The sequence below is a fragment of the Diabrotica undecimpunctata genome, chromosome 3 (assembly GCF_040954645.1).
Source record: "Diabrotica undecimpunctata isolate CICGRU chromosome 3, icDiaUnde3, whole genome shotgun sequence".
NCBI classification, from domain to species: Eukaryota; Metazoa; Arthropoda; class Insecta; order Coleoptera; family Chrysomelidae; genus Diabrotica; species Diabrotica undecimpunctata.
The window spans coordinates 149,402,657-149,430,411 of NC_092805.1; the positions used below are offsets into that span (position 1 = coordinate 149,402,657).

At 32.7% G+C, this 27,755-nt stretch overlaps 1 protein-coding gene across 1 annotated transcript in view; it reads right to left on the reverse strand.

The window, feature by feature from the left end:
- Positions 1-377: 377 nt before the first annotated feature.
- LOC140436084 (uncharacterized) overlaps positions 378-27,755 on the reverse strand; it is a 59,587-nt gene continuing 32,209 nt past the window's right edge. The window contains exons 4-11 of the mRNA XM_072524792.1: positions 24,798-24,963; positions 20,416-20,546; positions 17,692-17,952; positions 15,293-15,397; positions 8,920-9,088; positions 5,594-5,787; positions 3,840-4,005; positions 378-555 (exon numbers count right to left, since the gene is read on the reverse strand). Coding sequence (XP_072380893.1) covers positions 423-555; positions 3,840-4,005; positions 5,594-5,787; positions 8,920-9,088; positions 15,293-15,397; positions 17,692-17,952; positions 20,416-20,546; positions 24,798-24,963 — 1,325 coding nt within the window. The 3' untranslated portion in view covers positions 378-422. The remainder of the gene's footprint in view (positions 556-3,839; positions 4,006-5,593; positions 5,788-8,919; positions 9,089-15,292; positions 15,398-17,691; positions 17,953-20,415; positions 20,547-24,797; positions 24,964-27,755) is intronic.

A 27,755-nucleotide genomic window follows, 5' to 3' on the forward strand; every position in this document is an offset into this window, starting at 1 on the left:
TCACATATGCACCTTTGGATGGGGACGCATAAGCAATTCAAATAAAAAGAGAATACAAACAGCCCACAATAAAAGCTTCAGAGAAGCGGCAAATGTACCTACCCAAATATATCGCTGAACGCTTTCTTTACAGAGCAACAACTAACACATCCACGTGGATTGAGCAAAATTGATCAGAAAGTCGCTCAGCTCGAGAACGGCCGTTTAAGCAATAAGTTAGCAACATGTAAGCATTCAACGAAATGTTTTAGCCACGCTTTTATGTGTTGTTGACTTTTAGCTTAAATGGCCTTGACTGTTTTTTAATGTTTTTAAACTGTTTTTTAATGAAATATTTAAAGGTTGGTTATTGAAACATGAGGTTTTAAAAACAGGATTTTATTATATTTGGTGGTTATAAAGCAATAATATGTAAATTTTAGTTAAGGAAATAATTCTGCAAAAGAAAATCTGTTGAAAATTCGACCAGCAACTCCCATGAGTATTCCTTTTATAGTGGCCACAGACACTGGATATAGTTCGTCAAGAATATCTTTAATATTTTCATTGATAATCCTGAAACAAAAAAAAAGATTATATTTAAACTAATAATATTTCAGAATAAATTTATTGTTGTATTCGCTCCGTGCGTGACTGACGCGAAACCTACCGCCTTCATCTGACAATTTTGGACCTACCAATTTTCAGGTTAAACATGACATATGTTTGACATTGATAAATACATGAGAAATTGACAATTATTAATAATTAACTTTTTAATTATATTTTTTCAGTTTATGTACAAAATAAATGTAGTATTAAAAACTGGGTTTCTCGAAATTCATCATAATATATCTTTTCAACCATAAACTGAAAAGAAAGGGAAAAATCTAATACTGGAAAATTAAGTTTTTCACGTGAAAGAGCATATATTTAAAAACAGTAATAGTAAAATTTATGATATAAAAGCTAAAGTCATCAGGCACTCTGCAGTTAGCTTGAAGCCTTATAAAATATCATCTAAGGTAAATTATTTAAATTTTTCCTATTTCAATTGCATAAAAATAAAGGTATGTGATATTTACTTTTTGATATTAATAGCACGGATCCATCTTTTTCTTTTCTCTAATTTATATGTAATCTTTGGGAACCTATAAAAACGACACTTACTATTTTTGCTATTATTAGTACAATTAAATACGCAGTATGTATTTGCACACATTTTTGATAAAATTTATGCGTAAAAACGTAGGTCCAATTTTGTCATATTTCGCCGCTACGCACGCTGGCATCGTTTCAAAGTACCCCTACCATGGTCACGCACGGAGCGAACTTGTATGTAAACTGTCAAATAACTATCAAAGTTTACTCGCCAAAATAATAATGTTTTAGTGATTTTCTATAAGTTAAATTATATATTCTTCTTTTTCTGCTTCTATCAAAAATTTTGTTTGTTCATAGTCGGGTTGTTGCCTCTAAAGATTATCACTCCATCTCTTTCGCAGCTGGCCGATACTTCTACAATTAATGCCCCCTGTTCCTTGCTATTTTAATGACTCTTGTGTCTGGCATTCTAATGATGTGATTATTTCATTGTTTTTTCTATTTAGTGTCCACTCGTTTATACCATGTACATTATATTTTGTTTTAATCTCGTCACATCGTTTCAGTCTCTCACTGTGTATTCTAAAATTTTTCTTTTCTGCTGTTTCCAGTACTCTCTGTGCCTTGGCTGTGTCGGTATGTTTCTGATCGTACGTCATTAGTGAACCTATAGATTATTGATTTCATCTCACAGTCAATGTGTCGGTTGCACCATATAGTCTTTTAAGGAATCCTGCTAAGCTATTTGCTCTTTGTACTTGATCTCTTACTTCTTTTTCAACGTCTTTATAGCTGGACGGTGTAATCTCTAGGTACTTTATTTCCATTACTTGTTCAATGCTAATTCCATTTAACAACTTATTGGTTCTTTACCAATAAGATTAATACATAAGTTCAATACAAAAGCTTACAACTACCGAGAAATCATTCAAGAACTTATTTGTATTTATGCAGATCTAGGATGAAACCTGTCACTTAAGATTAATTTTTTAGACTCTACCTTAAATTTTTTTTCTGAAACTCTGGGTGCCGTATTAGATGAGCATGGTGAAAGATTTCACCAGGATATATTGCTTATTGGAAGAGGCTACAATACGAAATGGCGAGCAGCAATGCTGTTTATCGATTGTATGTTGTATGTTGGTCGATTTATACAAATTCCAATGAAAGCAATGAAAAGAAAGAAAACTAGAAAATAACTTGGTGAAGGATTTCACCAGGATATATTGCTCATTGGAAGAGGCTACAATAGGAAATGGCGAGCAGCAATGCTGTTGATCGATTGTCTGTTTTCTGAAAAGTAAACTTCGCGTTTGGAGCACCAAAAATACCGTTATTATGCATGAAAATATAAAGAAGAAAAAAAATTTTTGCAGTCCAATGTAATTGTACAACCTCACGCCCCTTTCGTTCCGGTTATACAGCCAAAGCAACTGATCTATTGTCTACCTCTTCTTTCATTCTGATTTTTGCAATAAAAACTCCTGTAACTGCTACGAAGTATGCTTTTTCTTATTTTCTTACTGTTGTCAAGTCTTCGGAAAATGATTCAGCTTCCTCGTTCGTTGACTTTCGTGTCTCTGCATATCTCTGTATTATCTGTAACTTATATCTGCTGTCCAAAGTGATGACTCTGTTTAATATTGCACAGAACTTTGTTACTTTATAGAAAGCTATTTTGTTTATCTTTTGTTTTGTTTCATGTACCTAGGACATGAAATTCGGTTGAGCAGAGATAACCAGACATGTGAGCTCCCACGTCCACTAAAAAGGAAAATCTTATGGAGCCGAAACATCACAAAAAAGTAGTTAATAAGATTCTCGTGATTCAGAGGGCTCAGAGAGCTCAGAGTTTTCTAAGGAATTTTTCCAGATTTTAAAGTGGTATATACTTCTCCTGGTAGGCGAGTTTCACACAGGCCATGTATATCCCATTTGATATTTGAGAGCTCTCGTTCTAATTCATTAAGGTGTTATTGGGTCCTCATAGTTCTTATATTGTAAGTGGCTATACAAGTGGCTAAAGAAATGATGGGTAATTTTTCTTATTAAATTTAGTCTAACATTTGCATCTCACAGAATCCATAGAGCTGGCTGATAGCTCAGTGTGAGATTCTAAGCATCTGCTCACCAAGGATAAGTTCGTACATCGACATCTTCAATTGAGAGGTTATAACATATATAGAACGACATGTTTGTCAAGTTAGTTGGCGTGTGGTCAAGGATGTGGTGGGGATAATTTGAGAAAAGGCAAGAAAAGGGTATAAGGACCTGACTCTCTTATATTGGAAAGAAAGAACGTGAGAGGCATAAGGTAGATTCACCAAGCCCTGTAATATCCTCTTCTCTACCCAAACGGATCGTGCGAAGTTGTGGTCTCAGTTAAAACTCATAAAACGTTTTGACACGAGATGTTTTGACAAGGAATGTCTGAATCTGTGTCATTTTACTCTGTTTTTATTCCACGTTTTTTCTCCATATATTTCTCCTCTGTGATCACATTATTATTGTAACTCTTTGGAGATGACATATGCTTTGATTTCCTACTTGCGATTTATCTGAAATGATTCATAACGTTTTCTTTTGACCATTTTAGATTTCAAAACACTATCATGTTATTTCGACTGGACCTAGCTCAATCCATAATATATTTGAAGTGGAACTGATTCGAAAATCAAAATTCGAGTTCATAAAAAGATATAATTATCTCGATATTATTCCGATAATATTCCCGATAAAAGTTTAAGTTGACTTACTTGTTTGCATTTATAGTTAATTCTTCATTATCACCAAAAAGTTTAGCAAAATTAAAGAATCCGGTTCCAATATGTACATCAAAGGAAGAATCATTGATATCCAAGTACTGTTTTCCTTTTTTTGTTACCAACTTGCCTGTTCCCTCCACAGTAGCAGATGTCGATGCTAAAATATTAAAAGAAATTATCGATAAACGAAGAGAATTTAACCAATAAACCCATTTTGCATTTTTAGATTTTGAAAAACTGACCGGGTCGATAGGTACAAAGCAATAAAAGGAATTAAAAATATGTACAGCAATACAAGTATCACGACTAAAATGAATTCAAATAAAACCAATGAAACAAATTATATATATATATATATGTATATATATATATATATATATATATATATATATATATATATATATATATGTATATATATTTATATATATATATAGGTATATATATATATATATATATATATATATATATATATATTTATATATATATTTATATATATATATATATATATATATATATATATATATATATTGTGTATAAGCTAAGGAACACTCGAAGAGTGGTGGGTTTTTCGGTCAAAGTGGAGAAATAAAAGACAAAGAAGGTGGCTGCTTCATCTATTTATTGAAGACGTTTCGCTTCTTAATCAAGAAGCATCATCAGTACATCTAAAAAGAACAATATGAAAAACCAAACATCCATGGAAAAGTTATTATAAGTGAGTTACCTTAAAAAGATATGTAGCAGTCAAAGATATAAAATGTTTAAAGAAGCTTATGATAATGGACATTAAATATTATGTTGTATAGACAATTAATTGAACTGAATACAGTTTACAAATTAACTCAACTTAGCACAGCAAAAGACATGCGGTAATGGTACATTATATATATATATATATATATATATATATATATATATATATATATATATATATATATATATATATATATAATATATATTTATATATATATATATATATATATATAAATTAAATCTTTTAGCACAAGCCGCTATCGCTTTGTTCACAAATTCATTAAACTTCGAATCGGTATCAATAAAGTGTCATGACTCATTTCAGCATCGCTGCTTCATCAGACACTCAGGCTGATACAAATTTTAACTTGTAAAGTCCAATTAATGTCTCTTAAAACCTTACCACTGCAGTGGTTAGCTTACAGCAGTGCCACCTACTTTGGTGGCCATGAACGAAAACGATTTATTAATTTCGTTTTCTGTCCTCTGGACTCTACGAAATGCGTAAAAGATTAAATCTTTTAGCAAAAGCTGTTATCGCTTTGTTGAATTAAATTTCCAAATATATGGCCTAGGAGGACAAATTCGTTAAACTTCCCGTGCTCGCATCGGTATCAATAGTGTTATGACTAATTTCAGCATCGTTGCTTCATCGGACACTCGGGCTGATAAAAATTCAATCTCGGAAAGTCCAACGAATGTTTCCTAAAAATTACTGCAGTGGTAAAGTTTTCATGGTCGCAATAAATTTCTTTCTATAACGTACCTCAAGGATATTGACAATATGATTTTAGTCCAACAATTTAAATTTTTAGAATGTAAAAATTTGTATGGTTCTGAAACTATTGCAATTATTGCAATTGCAATTTACTGTTTTTATTGAGAATAAGCCACAATTTTACTTTAAAATAAGTGTATTTTGATTGCGCCACGGACACTTTTTTTAATATTAACGTTTAATTTAAAACTATCAATATCGTAAATATACTCACAGAAATTTCCATAAAAGTCACCAGAACTATCGACATCTAGCACTAATACTCTTCCTTTTAGTTTGTATGTACCTTGTCCTATAAGCACCGGAAATACTACAGAAATTTTTATTTTTAGGGTCTCTGTATTGAATTGAAATTCCTTTACGTCAATTGTATCCAAATTGAATATTTTTATGTCGGTAAACTTAACCCTAAAAATTATTGTAAAATAAATACATTTCATAAATTATAAGACCTTTAATAAAATATAAAAATAAATAGGCTTTGGATTCACCTTTAATTATTATCAACACATTAACCGCCATGTGAGTTGTATTTAACTCACGCTCCGTTTTGACCAGACGTTCTGTGAGTTAAATATAATTCCAACGACAGGTTTGGTTCTATGCTCGGTGACACAAATATCATTTACAGTTTACACGTTATTCATATACAAAGCATTTGTACATGGCCCGCTGGTCAGATTACTGAAGTTAGCCCAATGGTTTGCGTAAAAAATATTATTGTAATAGCCGTAGAAAATAAGATGCACATTTTACTGTAAATTATGTATTACCAAAAAACTTCAAATTAAGTAGATATTTGTGAAAGTGACAAACTATTTAGTTCTTTATAAATCAAATTTTTACAGTTTTATATTTTACAAAAAAACACTCCACACAGAAAAATGTCTCACAAATGTCACATTTGTATGCTTACATTTTTTCATAGCATAGTCTCTTCCATGTTCTGTTTTCAGATTCTCATAACAAACTGTACACCTTCTTCTTGCTGATTTCATTTTTTTCAGTCGACAAGTTTGTAAAATTTCTTGTTGTACGACTTGTTCTTCCAGCACTTGTTCCTCTAATAGTTTTTTTGTTATTTCTTCTCTGAAGACATAATAACTGATCCAGTGAGAATTTCGACTGCTAGTTTACGTTTACTATACTTACGGTACCATTTTACTCCTCTTCGTAGTGAATTTAAATATGACTTCATTTGATCTGAAAGGTCAATAAACGCTTTACAGATATCATAATAGATCACTACTTGTGGTTTTTCTGCCATTTTTTTGTTTTTACTCATAACCTCTACTTTGCTGTCTGTGTGTACTGTACTAAGCATTAATACATCTCTTTTATCTTTCCATTTTATTGCAACAGCTCCTGTGTTACTTTCTCGTGCAATAATTTCATTTCTTTTCAACTTTGCTTTCACAACCTCTTGGGGGTTTAATTTTCTGTTCGATCTGAGTGTGCCTATGAGATGTGTTGATCTATCTAAAAGTTGGTGAGCCAAGTGAATACTAGTATAAAAATTATCTGTGTACAGTATTTTACCACAATCTAGGAGACCGTCCATCAGCGACATAACAACTGAAGATGATGCTGAAATCCCTGGCTCCAAAACGTCTCTTCCGCAGTAAACTTTCATATTGAAAGTATACCCATTTTCTGTGCATAATTTGTAGAGTTTTATCCCAAATTTATGTTTTTTATTTTTGATATATTGTTTGAAAGCCAGCCGTTCACGAAACGGTACTAGAGTCTCATCAATGCATACTTTTTTGTTCGGAATTCTCCCAGTTTGAAATTTGGCCAGTAAACGATCAATTAAGGGTTGAATTTTGAAAAGTCGATCACCTCTTAAAAAAATCGGTTGCCTGTAAAGTCGGTTTTACGGGTGAAGATTTTACGTGACAACGTCTTTTTCTCGGTAGAATATTTATTGATATGAATATTATTAAATTGCACAATAGGAACAAGGAATTGAATGAAAATAAGAATTGCACAAATTTTAACTATAGAAATAAATTTTGTTTACTAAAACATTGTACATGTAAACTTAAACTTAACTAATTTCTATTTGAGTGATTTTGTTGAGGATAGGACGATGATAGGAGAAATATGAAATGAAAGGAAGTGTTTCTGCTGTAATGTGTCTTGAACGCCAAGAACGCTCGAGAAAGACAGAGACACAAGCACGGAAGCACGCACCGATTCAACGCGCCTAATTCTCTACTGCTGCGCGCGCAGCGGACCGATCATGTTTGAGTGGGAGAGAGACGCAAGGCATTCGCCGGTCCGGTGGGCCTCTCTCTCGTTCGGTGACTCACTGTAACAGAAGTGAGCGGGCGTTACACTTTTTCATGAATGACTCCGAGCCACAACCTAATTTAAGACGTTGTCACGTCAAAAATGCCACATACATAATATTAGTTCGAAACGATTTCGTGACATACGCTTTTTGATATCATTAACGTACAGGATATTCTTGGACCAATAATCAGATAGTTCAGGTTTTTTATTTAACCCATCCACATAATTATACCCAGGAAGATTTCAAATTCTGAATTTATTAGAGGTTTCCATCTTTTGACTCTTGAATACTGCGAAATATTTTCGTTTTGTTTGATCTGCTCAGCATATCTGTTTGTTTCAGTTACAGTATAGTCAATGATATCTGTTTTATAGAAATAATTTAAAGAAATCATAGGGTTCTTTTTGCGCTAATAGCGATGCAACTTCAGGTGAAATGCCAGGATGTACTGCATTGGTGCGTTCGTAATAAAACAAAATAAACCAAAAGCTTGACCACAGTATATTGCTTAAAAAGAATTCTGCCTATAGTTAATCGGCATAATTTTCATTACTATGCATTAAGCAATTAACTATAATCAAACTAGGTGGTCTATAAATGTTTGGGTTATATTGTTGGAGGCTATGTGATTCGCCAAAATTTTTTTGTCAATGGTTTCTTTAGACATTTATCTTTAGTCAGAAACAGTTAATGTTTGGGCAGGCTTTTTGAAAAACCACATAGTTGGGCCTGTATTTCTCAATGCTAACTTAACCGGTGAATGTATCTGGAGATCATACAATACGCAATTGAGTATGTATGTATGGTGCCCCTGTACACTATTATGGTACAGTAAGACGTTAGCTAGGTAAGTAATATCGTGGTAAATGGATTTGACGACAAGGTTCGATAAAATGGCCAGCTAGGTCACCGAACCTCACACCATTAAATTTTTGATCTGTGGGGATACATGAAATCTAAGATTTACGCTACAGCACCCGACAGTATTAACATTTTGAAACAACGAATTGTTTTAGAATGTAGAGCAATCTCCCTACGACAAGAGTTTTGCAATATGATGAATTACTGTCAGTAAGTAGATCAAGCATATTTTGAACACTTAATATAAGAACTGGTTCTTACATAAACAAAATTTGTATAATAGGTATTTTCAATTCCGCCCAAATGAGATATCATCTTTACATAATAATTAGAACGTAAAATGTCATAAGAAAATTTAGAACCAAAATAAGTTGCCTTACTCAAACCCGCTTGCTTTTAAGGTTGCTTCTGGAAAGGTAAATGGATTCGTTGGTGGAATAAGCAATTCTGGAATACCATTTGAAAGTCGAGGTCGAACAAGTTCTACATTTTTCAATATACAAGGTCCAACTTCTATCAATGATTTCTGACATGGTTGTAAGAAGTCCGCTAGAACCAAAAAAGTGTAAATTAATGCTACTGACCTGCGAATTGATTCAATAATTTCTTCAAAAATTTGAAGCAAAAGTTTATTAATTAGTAAAAACAATTATTAACACGTTAACTGCCACACTTATCAAAAATGATTCCATAAGCCCCCTGATTTTTTTAATGAAAGTAATATGTAGTGAACAATAAAAAACATATTCTAAAAAATAGATTTTGCCTTGATGGTCTTATAGCGTGAAGCAAGTATAATTCACACAACCATTCACACAACAATATCGCAGCGCTACATGAAATTTATTTGTGAGATATACAATTCGTGACCATATAACCTTCTACTAACTAGAAATACTGTACGTGCGGAAGAAGACTGTTACAACTCAAAATTTGTCCTTTTTGAGATTACTATCACAAACGACTTAAAAAGGCATTATATTTAATCTAGAAGAATGTTATAAGTTTGATTAAACTACTTCTCAAAAGATGTCGAGATGTTACATACGCACTTTTTAAAAATAGCATTTCACTTCTCGAGAATATCGCTGCAATTCAGTTTACCACCAGCTCTGAAATAAAAACAACGTCTGTGCTGAGCAAGACTGTTACATTTTGTAATAGTGCTAATTGTTAAATATTTTTCCCAGGAAAACTGGTATAATTGTATTTATAACCCAGGTTTTTTTCCTGTAAGTAGAATTTAGTTTATTATTTATCTACAAGAGTGTTACATTTCAAAATATAACTTACTTGCATAAAGAAAACATGAAATAATTTTGTTAGGTTATGAAAAAAAAAGAAACATTTCGACTAGAAACGTCGATTAAATTTTGTTTCATTTCAAAATGTAATGTTTTTCTTAATATACTTTGCCTTAAAATTGCATTATTTTCGTTGAGGAATAAAAGTACATTTTGGAATAAAACAGTTTTGCACAGTCTTATGGTTTAGATTTATTTTGTTTTCTAATATTGTGTGTGTTATTCTTTTAAAGTATGTAGTTTTATTTTATTATAGTCTAGAAAGCCTATTTTTTACATTTTCATTTTCGTCACAACACTGTTACTATATTATGTATCTACCTCCTTCTATTATGTACGATCTTTCTACCTTCCTCTATGAATATTTTGTTTGTAAATTAAAATGGCTGAAAAGTATCAAAATCGCAGCATGTGCATTTTAAACGATATTCAAGATGAAACGCACACAGAATTTGTATCACAAGGAAATCAGAGCATATCGGGTGACTTGCAAGGTAAAATATGCCAGTAATTAATTACCATAATGTCTAAATTATGTCTGAATTTTTAGAAAAAGAAATCTCTCAATCTGAAGATAGACAAATCCACCACCAGGATTGGCATAGCCCCTTTCAAAATTCTGCTTCTTTGCAAGGTAACAAAAAAAATCATTTTTAACATTAAAATTTTTATTTTTAATTTATATTTTAGAAAACTTATTTCCGTCCTCAGCAAGCAGTTCATCATCATGCAGTTCATCATCATGGTCCTTATCGTGTTCTGAACGTGATCCGTATGAATTAGATGACAGTGTAAAGGACTCTAATTATACTATTTCGCCAAATAATTCAAATACATTGAACCAAGTGGATGAGAACACTGAACCAAAGAAAAAAAGAAAAATAACGAATCAGAGTGAAACAGTACAAATAGGTAAAAGGAAGAAGAGAAATATATTATTGTGAAAAAAAAAATCAAGCAAAAATATTAAAGAGTAAAGGACAAGCTTAAGTTTCAATAAAAATAAAAAAGAATGACGATGGGACAAAAACCAAAATAGAACGAGAACGCGCAAAAAAATCTATTCAGTTGCCGTGTAATGAAAAATGCCGCCTCAAATAATATGCTAATATTTCAGAAAAAAAACACTTACAGATTTTTAATAAATATTATAGTCTCGGGGATATTAATAAGCCGAGGAAATACATTTCATCTAATATGACATCGCTTCATCCAAAATATAAATATAGTAATGTTGATCATCCCAGAAATCACAACAATGCCTTCTATTTTATTATATCAGAAACAAAACTCCGGGTTTGCAAACAATTTTTATGGCAACTTTAGCCATAAATAATAGAACAATTCAGACAGTATTAAAAAAACAAAAAAAATTATGAAACAGGCAAAGTTATTGAAATAGACAAAAGAGGGAAGCACAAAAATCATAAGAGGGTAAACGAAGCAATTAAAAACTCAATTAGTTCCATACCTAGAATAGACAGTCCCTACTGCCGATCTTAGACATCGAAGGAATATATAGAAAGGGGAAAAGTTTAATGGACCTTTATAAAGATTATGTAAATTTAAGCCAGGTAAAAAATGAAGAATATGGAAACTATCAACTATACAGTAAGATATTTAATAAAGAACACAATATTTCGTTTCATTTACCGAAAAAAGATCAATGCGAGCTGAGCCTTGAATACCAAAACGCAACAGACGAAGAAAAGAACAAAATAGAAGATAAATATAATCTGCACATAAAAAAAAGAACTTAGCAGATTAGAGGAAGAGAAAGATAAGCAAAATAAAATGCGTAATGTTAAGGTTTTACGCCAATTCCTTTTACTACGTTTCGAAAGTCAATGTGTTTAATTTAACAATTCTTGATATAAAAGAAACTGAAGGAACTTGTTACTTATGGCATGAAGGCCAGAGATTTAGGGAATGCAATGAAATTGGAACTTGTGTGTTCAAATATTTACTAAATTTCAAGCAAGAAAATGCTGCAGAAAACTCAGACATAATTTTTTACTCGAATAATTGTTCTGGGCAAAATAAAAATCTACATCTACGCAGTGAATATATTAGATGTTAATTCCATAACACATAAATTCTTCATTAAAGGCGATACTCAAAACGAGGGTGATAGTGTTCACGCCCGAATTGAGTCTGAAATTACCAAATATAAAAAAGCGAATCCAATTTATGTTTCCGAACAATATGCTGCTATCATAAGAAGTGGGAAAAAAAAAGTCAAAATCCCATAGGGTTAATGAACTTTGTTTCAAAGATATGCTTGATATAAAAAAACTTTCTTCTGACTTGTATGTAAATCCACGAAATGTTAGATTTAATGAAAAAAATGTCATTAGGGTAGAAAAAAACAAACCAAACATTTTATTCTACAAATACAGCTATGACGAAAATTATATGGAAACCGAAATAAGTAGTGAAAGAAAAATGATAAATTTTGAAAACATTACATTACAAAACGCTTATTCCAAAAAACCTGCAATTTCTGATATAAAGAAAAAAGGGTGGTTAGACTTGATTGAGAAAAAAAGTAAGTACAACTGTCTTATTTAGACTTTTTTCAGAATTTGTAAAAACAGGCAATATTGGCACTGTGTGTATGTTCTATGTAAAATATCTTGTTTCAGGAAGCTGAAAAAGTTCAAAGTGATCCAAATTATTATTCAAACATATTAACTAATAATAGATTCTCGTTAGTAGCTAATGATTCTAGTAGTTTTCCTCCGCTACCTTCCAAAAATGTTAATTTACCTTCAGTGTGCAGTATCTCTATACCGAGAGTTGTGAGAAGAAATTCTACATTAAGTAACAGTTCTGAATCATTTAAAAACTGAAAAAAGACAATATAGAAAATTTTAAAATCAATATGATATTTCTTGTAAAAATTAAATTAAAGGTCTGAGTGTAAAATTGATCGTATGCATTGACATTTCCTTTGTATATTTACCATATATGTTGCCCACCTACCTAACCGTGGTTTATGTCTTAAAATAAAGCCGCTCTGATGAATCCCTGAGCGTGAAAAGTGTCCTCTTTGTACAATACTGTATGAATGAATACTAATATTCGTATGTAATTACGTGGCTAAAGGTTCCGAGCCAAAGCCGATAAGCAAAAAAAAAACTTTTATGAATAATCTTTATTCTTATTTTAACAGAAAAAATAATTGTTGCTGAAACGTATCCAAATTATGCCGAATCGTTGTTTGATAAACTCGACAAGTGTTCCCGTGCTTATGCATCCACGTGGGCGAGTGTCGATGTGTGTAAATACGATTGAGCCTCGGCCTTTACTGTGCCCGTATTTTAAAAGCCAAACGTAGCTATTTAAAACCAGTGTCTTCTGAACGTGATTTTGCATAAAAATTATGTTTAGTTTCGATTGAAAATTGTGAAATTAAATTTAAGTACCTAGACTTTATTGTAAACAGATTGTTGGTAAATACCTACATAGTTCACAGGGAGTATGTACTTTCTGGAATTGCGTAAATAAAAATGTAAGTCTTTATAAAAGTATTACATTATTACATTATTTAATTAAAATAATATATAATATAAAATATCACAAATTGTGATTTTGTTTGAGATTGCGATATTGAGTAAAAATAAATTTAATTGAAGATCACTTTCTTCTATCTTTTTAGTACGTAGTGTTTAAAATGAATTCCTATAAACATTTAAATGATGTGAAAAAATAAAATAAAAAAACAGTCAAGATAAAGTGTCAAAACAAATCAAAAGATCGTTGGGCAAATTTTTAACTGGAGATGGAGAACAATTATAACAATCTTCATAATTTTTACAAACATCATCTGCTTAAACTCCAGAAACATCATTTGTATCCAAAACTATTCTTCAGAAAAACCAGCAGGAAAAACCAAGCAATTCCGATTGTGAAGATAAAATAAAAGCAGAAAATAAAAATATAAAACCATATCAAACTAATGATGAACTAAGAGTTTTGTGACGATATTGCATTATGGCCAGAATACTTAAACGATGCCATGCAACGGTATTATATAAAAAAATTGGAATCATCTATTTGATCAACGAAGTGTCAAGAAAGAAAATTAACTATTGCCTCCTTCTTAAGAATAGGTAAAGGCTTGTATGATACACCTATCATGCAGTCTTCCGATTATACTCATGTCCGATTATCATGGTTCTAGTGGCAGCCGTAGCTCAGTGGCTGTGTTACTGGCTTAACAAGCTGGAGGGCCCGGGTTCGAATCCTGGCACCGACAAAATTTTCAATTTCTAATTTAACTGAGTTGCCACCGTGCTTCGGAGGGCACGTAAAGCCGTCGGTCCCGGCTACGAAAGTAGTCGTTAAGTCATGTTAGGGGCTCTTGCGCGACCTGAAAACCCTAACACTAGACCTTAGCCAGAAGGTTACACGAACTTACTTACTTTTTTATCATGGTTCTTCAAACAAAGATGAAAAACCATTAACACGATCCAAAGCTGCCGGTTTAGATAAAAATTTGATACATTTAAGTATGTACTGTTATCGGAAAAGATTTAAGAGAGAATAAATACTTCATACAAGACTTTTAACAAGACGAATTCCTAAATACAGCAGTTGTAATGTATGATATATTAATTGACTTCATGGAAACTGTTAGAGATGATTTTAACAATGTAGGAAAAGAAGTACAAAAAGTTAAATATATTGCATATACTGATGATAAAAAACGGCAAAAAAACGAAAATTATTAATGATGAATTTCCAAAACGGGAAACAAGATTCAGTGGCAAAAATATTTTAAATATTTTTTTTTATTTACTATTTTGTATGCGATTTTTAAATTACCTACATTAAAAAAGATCAGAGAAGATCCTAGCAGAACTGAAAAATGAACTATTACAATTTAAGAATTTAATACGTAAAAAAAAAGAGTTATTAAATAGCTTTAAATGTGAAAAAAGAGGCAATATAATCAATCGATCTAGGTATATTTGTTTTCTTGTAGTAAAAGTATTCTTGTTTGTTTCAATAAATGATGCTTATTTAATTTTTGTTCATGTATATTATTTTATCTTTTTTTCTTGGAATCCGATATAATAAATAGAACTACACACTATATGCTTTGAAACTAAACTACCAAAAGCAAAGTATGTGTCATAACTGAAATATAGGCTCGGAATTACAATGTTGCCCATGGCCCGGTTTAGCCTTAGTCGGCCACTGTATATAACGAGCTTAAATGAGGATTTAAGAAAATAAATTAAAAAGTAGTCAAATAATTATGGAACTAAAACGGAAGTGTAGGACAATTAAATAAAAACCAAAAGATTACAAAAACTAGATGCAAACTTTAAAAAAGTATTAAGAGTGGCTTTATCAAGGGGAACTGCATAAAGATGACAATAAGGATGATGTGAAAATAATGATTGTACACATAACTGTATCAAATATCGTTCAAACTTACGTAACTTTCTGCTTAGGGCCACATTAATCGATCCAAATAAAAATAAGTACAAAAGCAAATGCATTTTTAATGAGATACTGATGCAAACTGGTATGAAACACTTAACTCTTGATGCAATAAATAGCTTAATTTTGACCTCAATAATTATATTTAATAATAATTGCCAATAATCGATGATCATAGTTATAATTAGGGAAAAAATATTACAAGGTATTGAAGACGTAGACACCGCTTTTAATATGTATTTAATAACAAAATATCGAACATAACAACATATTTTACTTGATCATAAGGATGGAACACGTCGAAAAAATCTAAAAGCACACAATGAAAATGAACAAATGTGCAGCACATTGAAAATCCGAGTTATCAGTAAGAGGTTTAGATAATCAAGAAACTAAAAAAGCAATAAAGCCACAGAAATGGACGGCATTTTGGCAGAATTATCAAAATAGGGAGGACCCGAACTTTGGAAGAGAATTCATTATCTAATAATATTAATATGTTGACCTTATACAGGCAATATATAAGAAATGTAGTATACAAATTCTTTCTAGTGTTACCTATAATAGATTGTTAGAATACGAAAATATAATCGGAATTATCAAAATGGATTCAGACTAAATAGAGCCACAGAGTAATGGAGAACTGACTCCTTTATTTGATATCAATCTGGGAGTGAGATAGGGAGACGCGCATCAACAATGCCATTCAACCTGGTTCTTGAGGTAGTCATCAGACAAACCAATGTAACCGGCTATATTAATAGCAAATCAGTAAAAATTACTGCACATGTTAACTATTCCATATATCAGTACAACAGTAAAATGTAACATATTATTATATGTATATATATATATATATATATATATATATATATATATATATATATATATTTAAAATATGTTCGACTCTGACTAAATCCTTCTCAGCTGTTTTACTAATTTTTGTCTTTACTTGCAAATTAAGCCTTAGAGCTGCTTATCATTTTTAAATCTGTAGTCGACCATATTATAATTTATTTGGCATCTTGAACAAGGCGTTAGTAATCAATAATTTTTCCCACTATCAAATACCTAAGCGAGCTGTTCAAACTTAGGAAGAAGAAAATATTGATATTTTGCTAGATCTCATATTAACATCATTATATAATACGGCTTTATGTGGTTAAGTTATGATTTTTAGTAGATAAGTCACCTTTCTGGATCATTAGTGCGATTACTAGTTGGTTAAAATCATAAATTAATGTCAGATCTATACTGCTAACTTGGTAATAATAATCGATATCAATAATAAAGGCGGTACTAATAGTATAATCCCACCAGGAGTACTCTACTATTATTTTATTTCGTTAGTGTGAAGAAGGCGGAACTAGTTTGATACTAATTGATTTTTAAGTACTTATGATACACCAAGAATTTATTGGACGTGAATATTTTGAAGGTTTGGCCTGTACATTTTTTGGTTTTTGTAGAAGTTGAATTTATAAAGTAATAAATTCTAACGCATTATTTTTAATGTTTACAATAATTCTGTGCTCTGTGCGTAAAGAAAGTTAAGTCCTAAAACACTGTTTTGAGATAAATGCGTTTCAAGTTTGCAATAATCTATTCGAGTTGTACTTTTGGAGTTTTTATAAGAATGTATCCCTCAAAATTATTTTAAATATTTTTGATCAACTAAATATTTATTTCTCTCAATAACATATTCAATAAATAATATAAACAAACCATAGAAGTATCATAAAAAAATAATAAACTTTTTCTTACATGGACTTAACACAAGTTCTATTTAATAACAAATATACAGAAAAACTGATATGAAAAACGAATCACAATCTTTTTAAAGTTTTATTTCGTATTTAAATTTTTTTCCTTCTTCCTGCCAGTTTGTTTCTTTGCTTTATTTTCTTGGACAGCTGTCATTTTTTTTGTGGGTTTCACATTTACTTTCTTTCTTTTGTCAATTGGTTGCACTATCTCTTCATTTTTTTTCATCAGGAATATCATCAGGTGCCTTATTTGAGGTTGTTAAGTTTTTATAAAATTAGTGAAATACTTGTGAAATATATGCAAGCAGGTCGAGGAGGTCATTTTTTTTCTTCTTAGGTATAGGATTTTGTTCTGGGCAACGTAAATTAGGGTTCATTTTGTTAATGGTTTCTTTACCTCTTCTTTTAAAACTAATGCATTGAAACGGTTAATTAAGGTCTAAGAAATTGTTATAGTAAATTATTCCAGGCTCGTTTTTGACAAACTTCAGTTACTGTACATCTCTTTAGCTAAAATTGTTTCCAACAACATCATCTATTCGCTGCTGCAGATCGGTTTTTAGCAGCTTAGCAAAGTCAAAGAAGCTATCTTGATTTATATCGTTCACCACAAAAGGGCGTTTCTTACCAGTGCTTTGTATAAGTTGGGCCCAATCATGAAGATGATAAATGTTTCCAGCAAAAGGGCGTTTTTTTATTTCAATAAGGGCGTGTGATGTATCACACTCCATGTGCGTGTGGCCTGGTACCAAAAATTTATGGTTAATCTCTGCTAGGCTAGAAGAATTTTGCAGGGCTACCATACACATAGCAGCTACATGAGTCTTCTTGTGTTGACCACCGCATGTATCTGAGTACATGGTCAAACTTTTTACAACAGGCTTTATAGCTTCACAAATAAATTTATATACACATGAGCCATATAAGCGTCTATATTCTTTGCTTTTACATTGGGGCCAATATTAGCTACAGTACACTTTTTGGAATACATGTTTTTGAAATGAAATTGTATAGCTTTGTGTTTCTTAAAAAGTTTGTTACATTTTTACAGTTGTTGCTGTTTGAGATAAGAATATCTTTTAAGTTGTTACTAAGATTGTATTTACTTCGGACCGTTAGGTAGTGTTGACGGTTAAGAAGTGCGTATTTTACGGAAGTCGTGGTGTTGCAATACTGGCACAAAGTCTGATTGCTGGAATTCAATAGGTGTCCATGCGTAAGGCATGTGTGTCCTATTCTTAATCTCCGAATAATAGTTTTGTCCTTTCTTTTCATTTGTGGGAGCTGGTGGTAGAAAATGTTTGGTTGGAGAACGCTTAACTTGGTATTGCTTCTTTTCAATTATCATTCCAAAGGCCCATTATTTTTTAAGTGTTCTTTTTAGATCTGATGATGTTTGAATCTTTGTTGTTAAGTGTAGAGAACAGGCTCGTTTTGCTGCTAGATCGGCATTTTCATTACCTGGAATACCAATGTGATGGGACCCACAAAATTGTTACTGTAATTGCATTAGTTTGAAGATGATTCCGTATACTCTGGATTTCGTTCTTTTCTTATGGGAAGGATAGAATGTTAGTTTTTTATGGAGTGCATCGATGATAGAGAGTCAATACAGATTGCTATAGTTTTATTGTCATTGAGTGGATTTTTCAGCAGTATAAACATTGGCATTGCTAGAGAGTCGAAATCGGTTGACAGTAGTTGTAGCTGTTGTAACAGCACAGCCAACACATTCTTCACTCTTAGATGCGTCTGCATAAAGGATCTTATCAAAGTTGCATAGATGTAGTTTTTTATGGAATCTTTGTTTGATTATGGAAGGTGATATTTTATTCTTATTACATTTGAATAATTCGATATTAAGATTTGGAAACTTGCATTTCCATGTAGGAGTTTGGGGGACCCTGAATTAACATCTGTATAGTGGACGGCACCATGCTAGAATTATTAGTAACTGCTAATTCTCTATTAAGTATGAAATTTCTTGTGGGGTTTGTGGGATTTGCTGAAACTCTAGCGAAAAACAGCATTAGAAGTTGTCGTCGTCTTGGATAAAGTGGAAGTTCGAAACATTCTTCGTGAATGCGTTTCACCGGATTTAATCTGAATGCTCCTAGACAAAGTCAAAGAGAAGTATTTTCGACTCGATTTAGTGAACATAGTGGTGATTTACTTGAGGGCATATAGAAAACACTACCATAGTCAAGTTTGGAGCAAATAGAAGCTCGGTATATTTTTAGTATTGTTTCCTCAGCGGCTTCCCAACTATAATCAGCTATTGATTTAAAGAGATTTATTTTTGAAGGCAGCTCCCCTTAAGTTCTCGAATGTGTGGTCTCCAGGAAAGTTTTTTATCGAAAATAATGCCGAGGAGCTTTATTTTATACTACTTGGAGAATATTTCCATTCAGAGAGATGGTTGGAGATTTCGTGTTTTGTCTTCTAAAATAATAAAAATAAATAACTTTAGGCTTGGATGGGGAGAAGTTAAAGCTATATTCCATATTGTACAGGATCATTTAGAACAAACCGTTGTATGACGTGAGGATGTTTTGCCGTTAGTATTTACTTTAAAAGATCGATCTGTGAGAAAGTTTTTTATAAAAGAATATATATTACCAGATAGTTTGATCTGACTTAGTTTGTTTAGTATCACAGAAATCGCTATAGAGTCAAAAGCGCTTTCGATTTCAAAGGAGATTGCAATTACCTCATTTTTGTTGGATAGCGCATGCACAATAATTGTGGAGTGAAGAAATGAAAGACTGTCCATGGTGTATCGATTTGGTCTGAAGCCTGATTGAACTTGGTCGATAATATTATTTTGTTCGAGGTATTAAAGTAATCTTGTACTAACCATTTTTTCTAGAAGTTTACATGATGTACAAGTGAGAGATTGGCTTGTATGAGTTTATTGGGCTTGGAGATTGATCGCCTTTTTTGATAGGAATCGTTAGGAATTGTCTCTATAGGGATGGGAATTGTTGGAAAGACCAAGTGTTGTTAAACAGTTGGTTTCGTGCTTTAACCAATCGCTAATATCTGCCTTTCGAGATGCTGATATTTTAATACGACGGCTGTGGTAAAATCCATTATAATTGTCGGTACTGGTTCTACAAGGGATATAAAGCAAAAATACTGTTCAAGAACATTCCAGTTTATATCTTGAAAATTTTTGTTGAACCAACACAATGAGTGAAGTAGCGTTGTGTAGTAAATATTACGATTTTGGAAAAAAATTAAAATTTCAATTTTATATAATTATTTTTTAATGAAACAATAAAATTTAAGTAAATACAATAAGTCAATAGTTAATAAGCTATTATAAAGAAATATTACGTAAATTTCACTTAAGGAAATAATTCTGCAAAAGAAAATCTGTTGAAAATCTGACCAGCAATTCCCATGACCACTCCTTTAATTGTGCTCACAGACACTGGATGTAGGTCGTCTAGAAGAGCTCTAATATTTTCATTGATAACACTGAAACAAAGAAAAGACTATGTTTATACTATATTTCATAGTAAACTATTGTTATATTAGATTTGCACGTGAACTTGCAAATAATTATTAGAGTTTGAATGTATCTTTCAGCATTTCATCTGGTTCTTTGTCAAAATAGTAATATTTTAGTGATTTTATGTAAATAAAATAATACAAAATAATAATAATAAATTACTTAAATTCAACTGTCTGGAATTCAAGCTGGCCTGTGTCCAATATTTAACATGCAAATATGTCATTGGATTGATCTTAATACACTATTAATTATGAAGAATAAAAATAATCATAATATTTTTATTGTACCCCAGCATACAGTAACTAATGAGGATATGTGAGAGTACATATTTGGATATTAATAAAAACATCAATGTAAAAAAAATGAATAGGTACACCAGCCATTATCAACACAAACGTTTGCCGAGAACGACAATTTTACACAACCTCAAAGTAGGTCAGGACCCTACTGAGATCAAATAAATTATAATTAAAAATGGATCTGACGATTATGACAATGAATCTAACAAGGAACATGCATCAATCAGACTATATCTGAAGCAATAACGCCTCCTATCGAGGTATAATCTTGCTAAAATGTATTTTTAAGCTTAATCAAAAAATAAATAATAGTAGAAACAACAAAATTGACGATGTCTTTACTAAAAACATTGATGCTACCAATTAAAAACATAATAATAACGAATATAATGAATAAGCTGTTTACTTATTTTAAAATATTAATAAATCCAAAGATATTCTATTAGGTTTCTGAGGGCAGATGGGTCACTATATTTCCTTCTACGACATATTCTATGAAACTTGCTCAAGAAACAATCACGGAAATGGTTGATAAATATAACGGAACTGAGTACAGGCGCTCCTTAAATGAAGCAGATATGCTGCTCAACCACGAACTCGCTATATTGTCATAGGAGATTTTAATGCGAAGATTGGCGAAGGAGAAGAGAAAGATATCATAGAAAAATATGGTCTGGGAATACGAAATGAAAGAGGAGATATGTGAGGTTACATGGGCAATACAAACGGCAAAAAAAGGAAAAGAACGGTCTTGGTCCCGATGAAGCAAGTGCTGAAATACTAAAGTTTTTGGGAGATAATGGAATTAACGCACTGTGTGGTCTCTTTAACAGAATTTATAACACTAGGATATTACCAAGTGATTGGCTTAAGTCGACATTTGTTACAACACCAAAGAAACATTGTGCTAAGCACGTTTTGAAGATCTTCCTGCGAGTAATACATAGCAGATTATACACGATATTAGAGGAGAGAATTAGCAATACTCCATTCGGATTTCTGAATGACTTGGGTACGAAAGAGGCCTTGTTCAGGCCACTTTTGTAAAAATAAGGAGTGTACTTTGCAGCCACGATCTTAGTATTGACCTTTGGATTCGAATGACATACTGCTATATTTTTCCAGTGCTACTGTATGAAGGGAAAGCATGGACCCTAAGTATGGCGATGCGTAAACTCTTGGAAGCCTTTGAGATGTGATTATATAGACGACTACTACGAATAAGCTGGGTTGACAGAGTTAGAAATGAGGAGGTCATCATGGAGAAGAAAAACATCAATGCTAAAAAATCTAAGACAATGGTACCGAAAATTGACTACATCATTATTTATAGCTGGTGTCAATAAAGTCACAATAGCGAATATGGTAACCAACAGGATATCCAACGATCGATAACGGTCATGCAACTAGAAGAAGAAGAAGAAGAAGAAAGATATTCTCAGAGTAGAAATAAATATACTTCATGCACCTTGGCAGTTATACAACTCTTATCCAAAATTCACTTATTTTCATCTGATGACCAAACAAAATCGAAATACACAAAATTCAAAGCTAATAAAGAAACTATTAAAGCAGCCTAACCTACTTAAGGAGAACGAATTACTTGACACCGATAAGTCAATTGAATGATTCTAGGCCCTAAAGCCGATTGGATGTATTAAATAGGGTGTGACGCGACAAGTTTTGATTAAAAGTAATGGCTGATAGAGTTATGTTAAAAATCTGAAATTTCGAAGGTGTAGGTTTTGGATGCCACTGAGCGACTGAGTTGAAACATAATAATGTCCTGATTGTGGCTTTTCCGGTTATACCGGAAGTAGACCTCAACTTTGTTATTTTAAATAGAACCTAATATTTTTTATTTGATTTTCGAATTCTACATAAAATTTACTATCATAAGTAATACATACTGGAACCACACATGATGCGTTGGAACAGAGAACGGAAACACCAAGTACATCAACATAGAACGAGGAGTGCGTCATGGGTGCATTTTATCCCCCCTATTATTTAATGTATATGCCGAACATATAATTAGAGCTTCTCTTGAAGATCGCCCTGAAGGTGCCAGAGCCAATGGAATCATTATTAACAATATAATATATGCCGATGATACCGTAGTATTAGCAGAAACAGAAGACCAACTAAAAATATTGATGAACATATTATCAGAAGAAAGTCACAGGCTGGGATTGGACATTAACTTTTCCAAAACCAAAATTCTGGTATTCCATAAAAACCCCCCATGAACAAGTTACACCTAACATACAAATAAATGGTATCACCCTTCAGAATTCCCAAAGCTTCATATACCTGGGCAGAGAACTAAATAGTCAACTAGACCACTCAAAAGAAATTAGGAGACGCATTGAAATAGCAAGATCTGGTTTCATGAATATGCGTAAAATGTTGTGTAACCCCAAGCTATCAGTCTCAAAAAGATTGCGAACACTAAAGTGTTATGTCTCTATTACTATATGGCTGTGAGACCTGGACATTAAAACAGTATGACGTCAACAAATTAAATTCATTTGAAATGTGGATGTACCGCCGAATGCTAAGAATAAGCAGAACTACGAATGAAGAAGTACTGAGAGCAATGAACACATCTGGTTAATACTATCAAAATTAGAAAGACGTCATATCTAGGACACATAATGCGCCATAGGGAATTTGAGCAGCTTCAGCTAATATTAGAAGGCAAGATTAAAGGTAAAAGGGGCATAGGACGAAAGAAAAAATCTTGGTACGAAACATCAGAGATTGGACCCATACAAAAGGAAATGAATTAATTCATCAAGCCCAGAATAAAGAGAAATTTGCCATATTGATCGCCAACCTCAAGAGAGAAGGCACTTTGGAGGAGGACCAAATGCCAAACTCAAAAGGAGACAAGACAGAAGACCAAGCTGGTCAACGAAATAGACCCTGATTGGCAATATATCTATCATCAAACATGTCGTGTTTGACAACAAGCTTAAGGTTATGGAGAAATGCTCTACCTTGCTAATATTAAGCTGAAGCCGCTACTCCATATCTTAAAGTATGTAACGCTGGTCGTATGATTGCTTCTAAAAGTGGCAATATCTTTCACCATTTAAATTTTATTGTTAAAATTTTATAGTCTTTTATTACACAAAAAATATTAAACCTCCAACTATCTTAGAAATAACGTTCTCTACTAACATGTAGTTTTCGTCCTGTTAGGTCTTCATTAACAACCGTTTACAATTATACCCTTCGAGGAAGATCACATTATTGTGAGTGTTAATGAAAATCATTTTTATATCAAATAATATAAAAATGGTGTCGATTTGTGTTTTTTTTAAATGCGATGAATTGTTGTCGTCGGCAAAGTAATATCTCACAATCTATAAGGGAGGTATTTGGAGAGGCTGCAAATAACCGAAAACATTAATTTCGTTTATATCATTATCAGCTAGTACTTAATTTTTATTAATTTGTCTCTTAAATTGGCCAAACTGACGGCAGTTTTTAAGCAATCTTCTTACAATATCACCAATTGCAGTTGGTTGATTTAGATGTCTTTCTACAAATTTTTGACATAAATAGTTTATTTGCAAATATATTGATAAGACCTTAAAACTAATCAGAACAAAATTAGAGAGTGATGATACATTGAAATAGAACAAGATAAAATGTATCAGCTATAATAGAGATATTGATATTATGTACTGATAATACTAATTTTCAACTAAATAATGAATTCTATAAACAAAATTTTGCATTTGCATTCAGATTTTTTTCGACTGGACTCAAGTGTGGCACCTAGATCAGACATACAATCTACATTTGACGTGTAACTGATTCGAAAATCAGAATCAAAACTAATAAAAAGGTAAATATGTAGTAGTATTGGCTTACTGCGATTTAAAATTTTTACAGTTGACTTACTTGTTTGCATTTTTAGTTAATTCCTCATTATCGCCTAACAGTTTATCAAAATTAATGAATGCGGTTCCAATATGTAAATCGAAGGTAAAATCATTGAAATCCAAGTGTTGGTTTCCATTTTTCGTTACCAATTTGCCAGTTCCTTCCACAGTAACAGATATCGATGCTAAAATATTTAAACACATTATTTTCCATTCCAACCAAGAAGATTTTTTAACAATTTGCTTGCACTTGTTTTTTTAAATTTCGGATCGGGTCGATAGACACAAACTATTTAAAATTATGAAAAAAATTTTATATTTTTTACACCTAATTAAAGTGATTAACTTTGTACAGAAATACTAATATGAGAACTAAAATGAGTTTAAACGAACCAAAACTAATCAAAAGAGACCCATGTTCCGAAAGACTTACTTACTTACTTACTAGCCAACGCCCACCCTTGGCATGTTAGTCATTTGGTGGCGCGCTGACCAGTATAGACGAGCCGTTTCTCGTAGGCGATCTTCATCCTCCTCGGGTGGGTCTGTTTTCAGGGCTGGACACTCTGGAAGGTGAGCAGCATCCATCTGGGGCTGATCACATAGTGGACAGTTGTCATTTTCGCGGACGCCGATGCGATGTAGATGGGAGGCCAGGTAGTCATGCCCCGTAGTTGTTCTGAACACGGCTACACTAATGGGTCTCGGCAAGTTGCGAGGGATTGGTGACTCTATTAAGTGGGCCCAAGATTTTACAGCACCGGCTTGTATTTGCTGCTCTTTTATCTTCGCTTTGATTCCTCTTCTAATGGTGGACTTTGCTGATGTGTACGATTGGAAGCTAGGGGGCTGTGGAAGAGTAGTACCTTCTTTTGCAAGTTCATCCGCCGCTTCATTTCCTTCAACACCGACATGACTAGGGATCCATTGTAGAGTAATCAGCCACCCTTTTCCCATCAAGTTCGATAGTTGGACGCGGCAAGATATTGTTTTGGCACAGTCGGTGTATCGATTTGTCGACAGGGCGAGGATTGCGGCTTGGCAGTCGATGAAAAAGGCAACTTTTTGGGGGTGTTGGAAATTCTCAAGATTTTTTGTAGCTTCGTGTATAGCAGCAATTTCGCGGTCGTAGTATACCCACAGCTATAGAGCCTTTGAAGAACGTTGAGACGTATCCTGCTCCTGTTCTTCCCGAGTCCGGCATCGAGGATCCATCGCAGTATATGTGGATCCACTCATGTGCTGGGTACTTGGTGTGTATCGTCTCTAGGGCGGCTTTCCTTAGGGCAATTCCGAAAGATTTCCGTGGTTAGTACAATTAAACCTAGAGCTAAGATTAATACAATTACAAAAATTAATATTAAACCCAACAGTCTTCCGGGTTGAACCGCGTTGATTCGCATTGAGCCGAGCTCTCAACATCATCTCTGATTTCTTCTTCAGGGCTTCCGAGATCTCAGTCTACCGAGTCCCTACTACAATGATCACCAATCAATGCACTACTGCCGTTGAGAAAAGATGACGGTTCATTTATACCGTCAATGGTGACGTAGTTTGGGAGGAGGTTGGCGTAGGGATTAGATTGGACGATATATTCTTTATCAGAGGTCTCTATGTCAAAAGTAACCGTATGTCGTCATCTCTTTTATTCAGACAATTTGGCCTTTTTTCAATTTCTATGGCTTCTGGGATAATTCTTGCAGGTTTTATTAAACAGTGCGTCGCTGTGCAATGTCGTAGGATTGACGTTTGATTAGTATTTTCGAGAATATAACTTTATTTTATTATTTCTTTATTCTAAATATATTTTTGTTTTGATTAAACCCGAGTTTTATTGAGTCTACTGTATACAAATCTACTCGTCACAATTTAACCCTTTATCGGACACATTCAAACATATTTCAATAACCTTTACTGGATAATGCAACCATTTGGTTAAGTTGAATTCAAACGAATATTTTACTCAAACTATGCTTTACAAGGCTTGCTGTTCAGTGTAGGCATATGGTATCGGTCATTTGCGATGAGAGAACGTCAACCAATGGTTAATGTTGCCAGCCATTTCTCACATATTTGTAAATTTCGCGCGTTCTTTCATCAGTTGTTAGATTAGCTGTGTACATGCCTACTAATAAGAAGTAAAAATATATTTCTATGCAAAACGAATTCACTGATGGTTTCTTAAACCTATATTTGATGATTTGTGTTACATGATATTATATATAACGTGATAATTGATAATATAACTTTATCCAAAAACATTGGTAACAATATGGAAACAATTATCAATAAAAGTTTGTCGTTTTCAGCGTTTTGCTATTATGGATGGATTTAATGGGATTCCTTTATGTAGTTTCTACGGAAAATCGAAGGGTAAAATACCACCTGCTATTCAAGTTTCTAGTAGTTCCGATACAGAAGGGTGAAGAAAATATTATTATCGAAAACCATCAAAAAAATTGTCGAGTTAGAACATTTATTGGTAATAATTTACAAACTTTATATTATTTTTTATTTTATTTTTATATATGGCAGGCTGCTAACCTAACCCTACAACCCTCCTCCTTTATCCGGGCTTGGGACCGGCAACATAACCCACCAAGTGGGTCCACCTAGTGGGCACTCGATCCACCTAGTGGGCAATGCAGGCGGAGTTCAGCGGAACCGAGACAATGTAAACTAGTCGTAAATAACAAAATAATAGTGATGTAGTAAAAGTGATGGAAACTGAACACTTGGGAATAAAACTGTCAAGCTACGGAAAAGTGGAATAAGAAGTAAAAAAACAAGTGAACATGGCAAACTGAGCAGTAGGATATCTCAACAACACAATCTGGAGAAACAAATACCTCATAACGGAAACGAAAACCAGGATATATAAATCAACAATAAGACCGATAATGACGTACACAGCGAAAACAAGAGCAGATATGGCGAAAACACAAAGATTACTGAAAACAATAGAAATGAGAGTCTT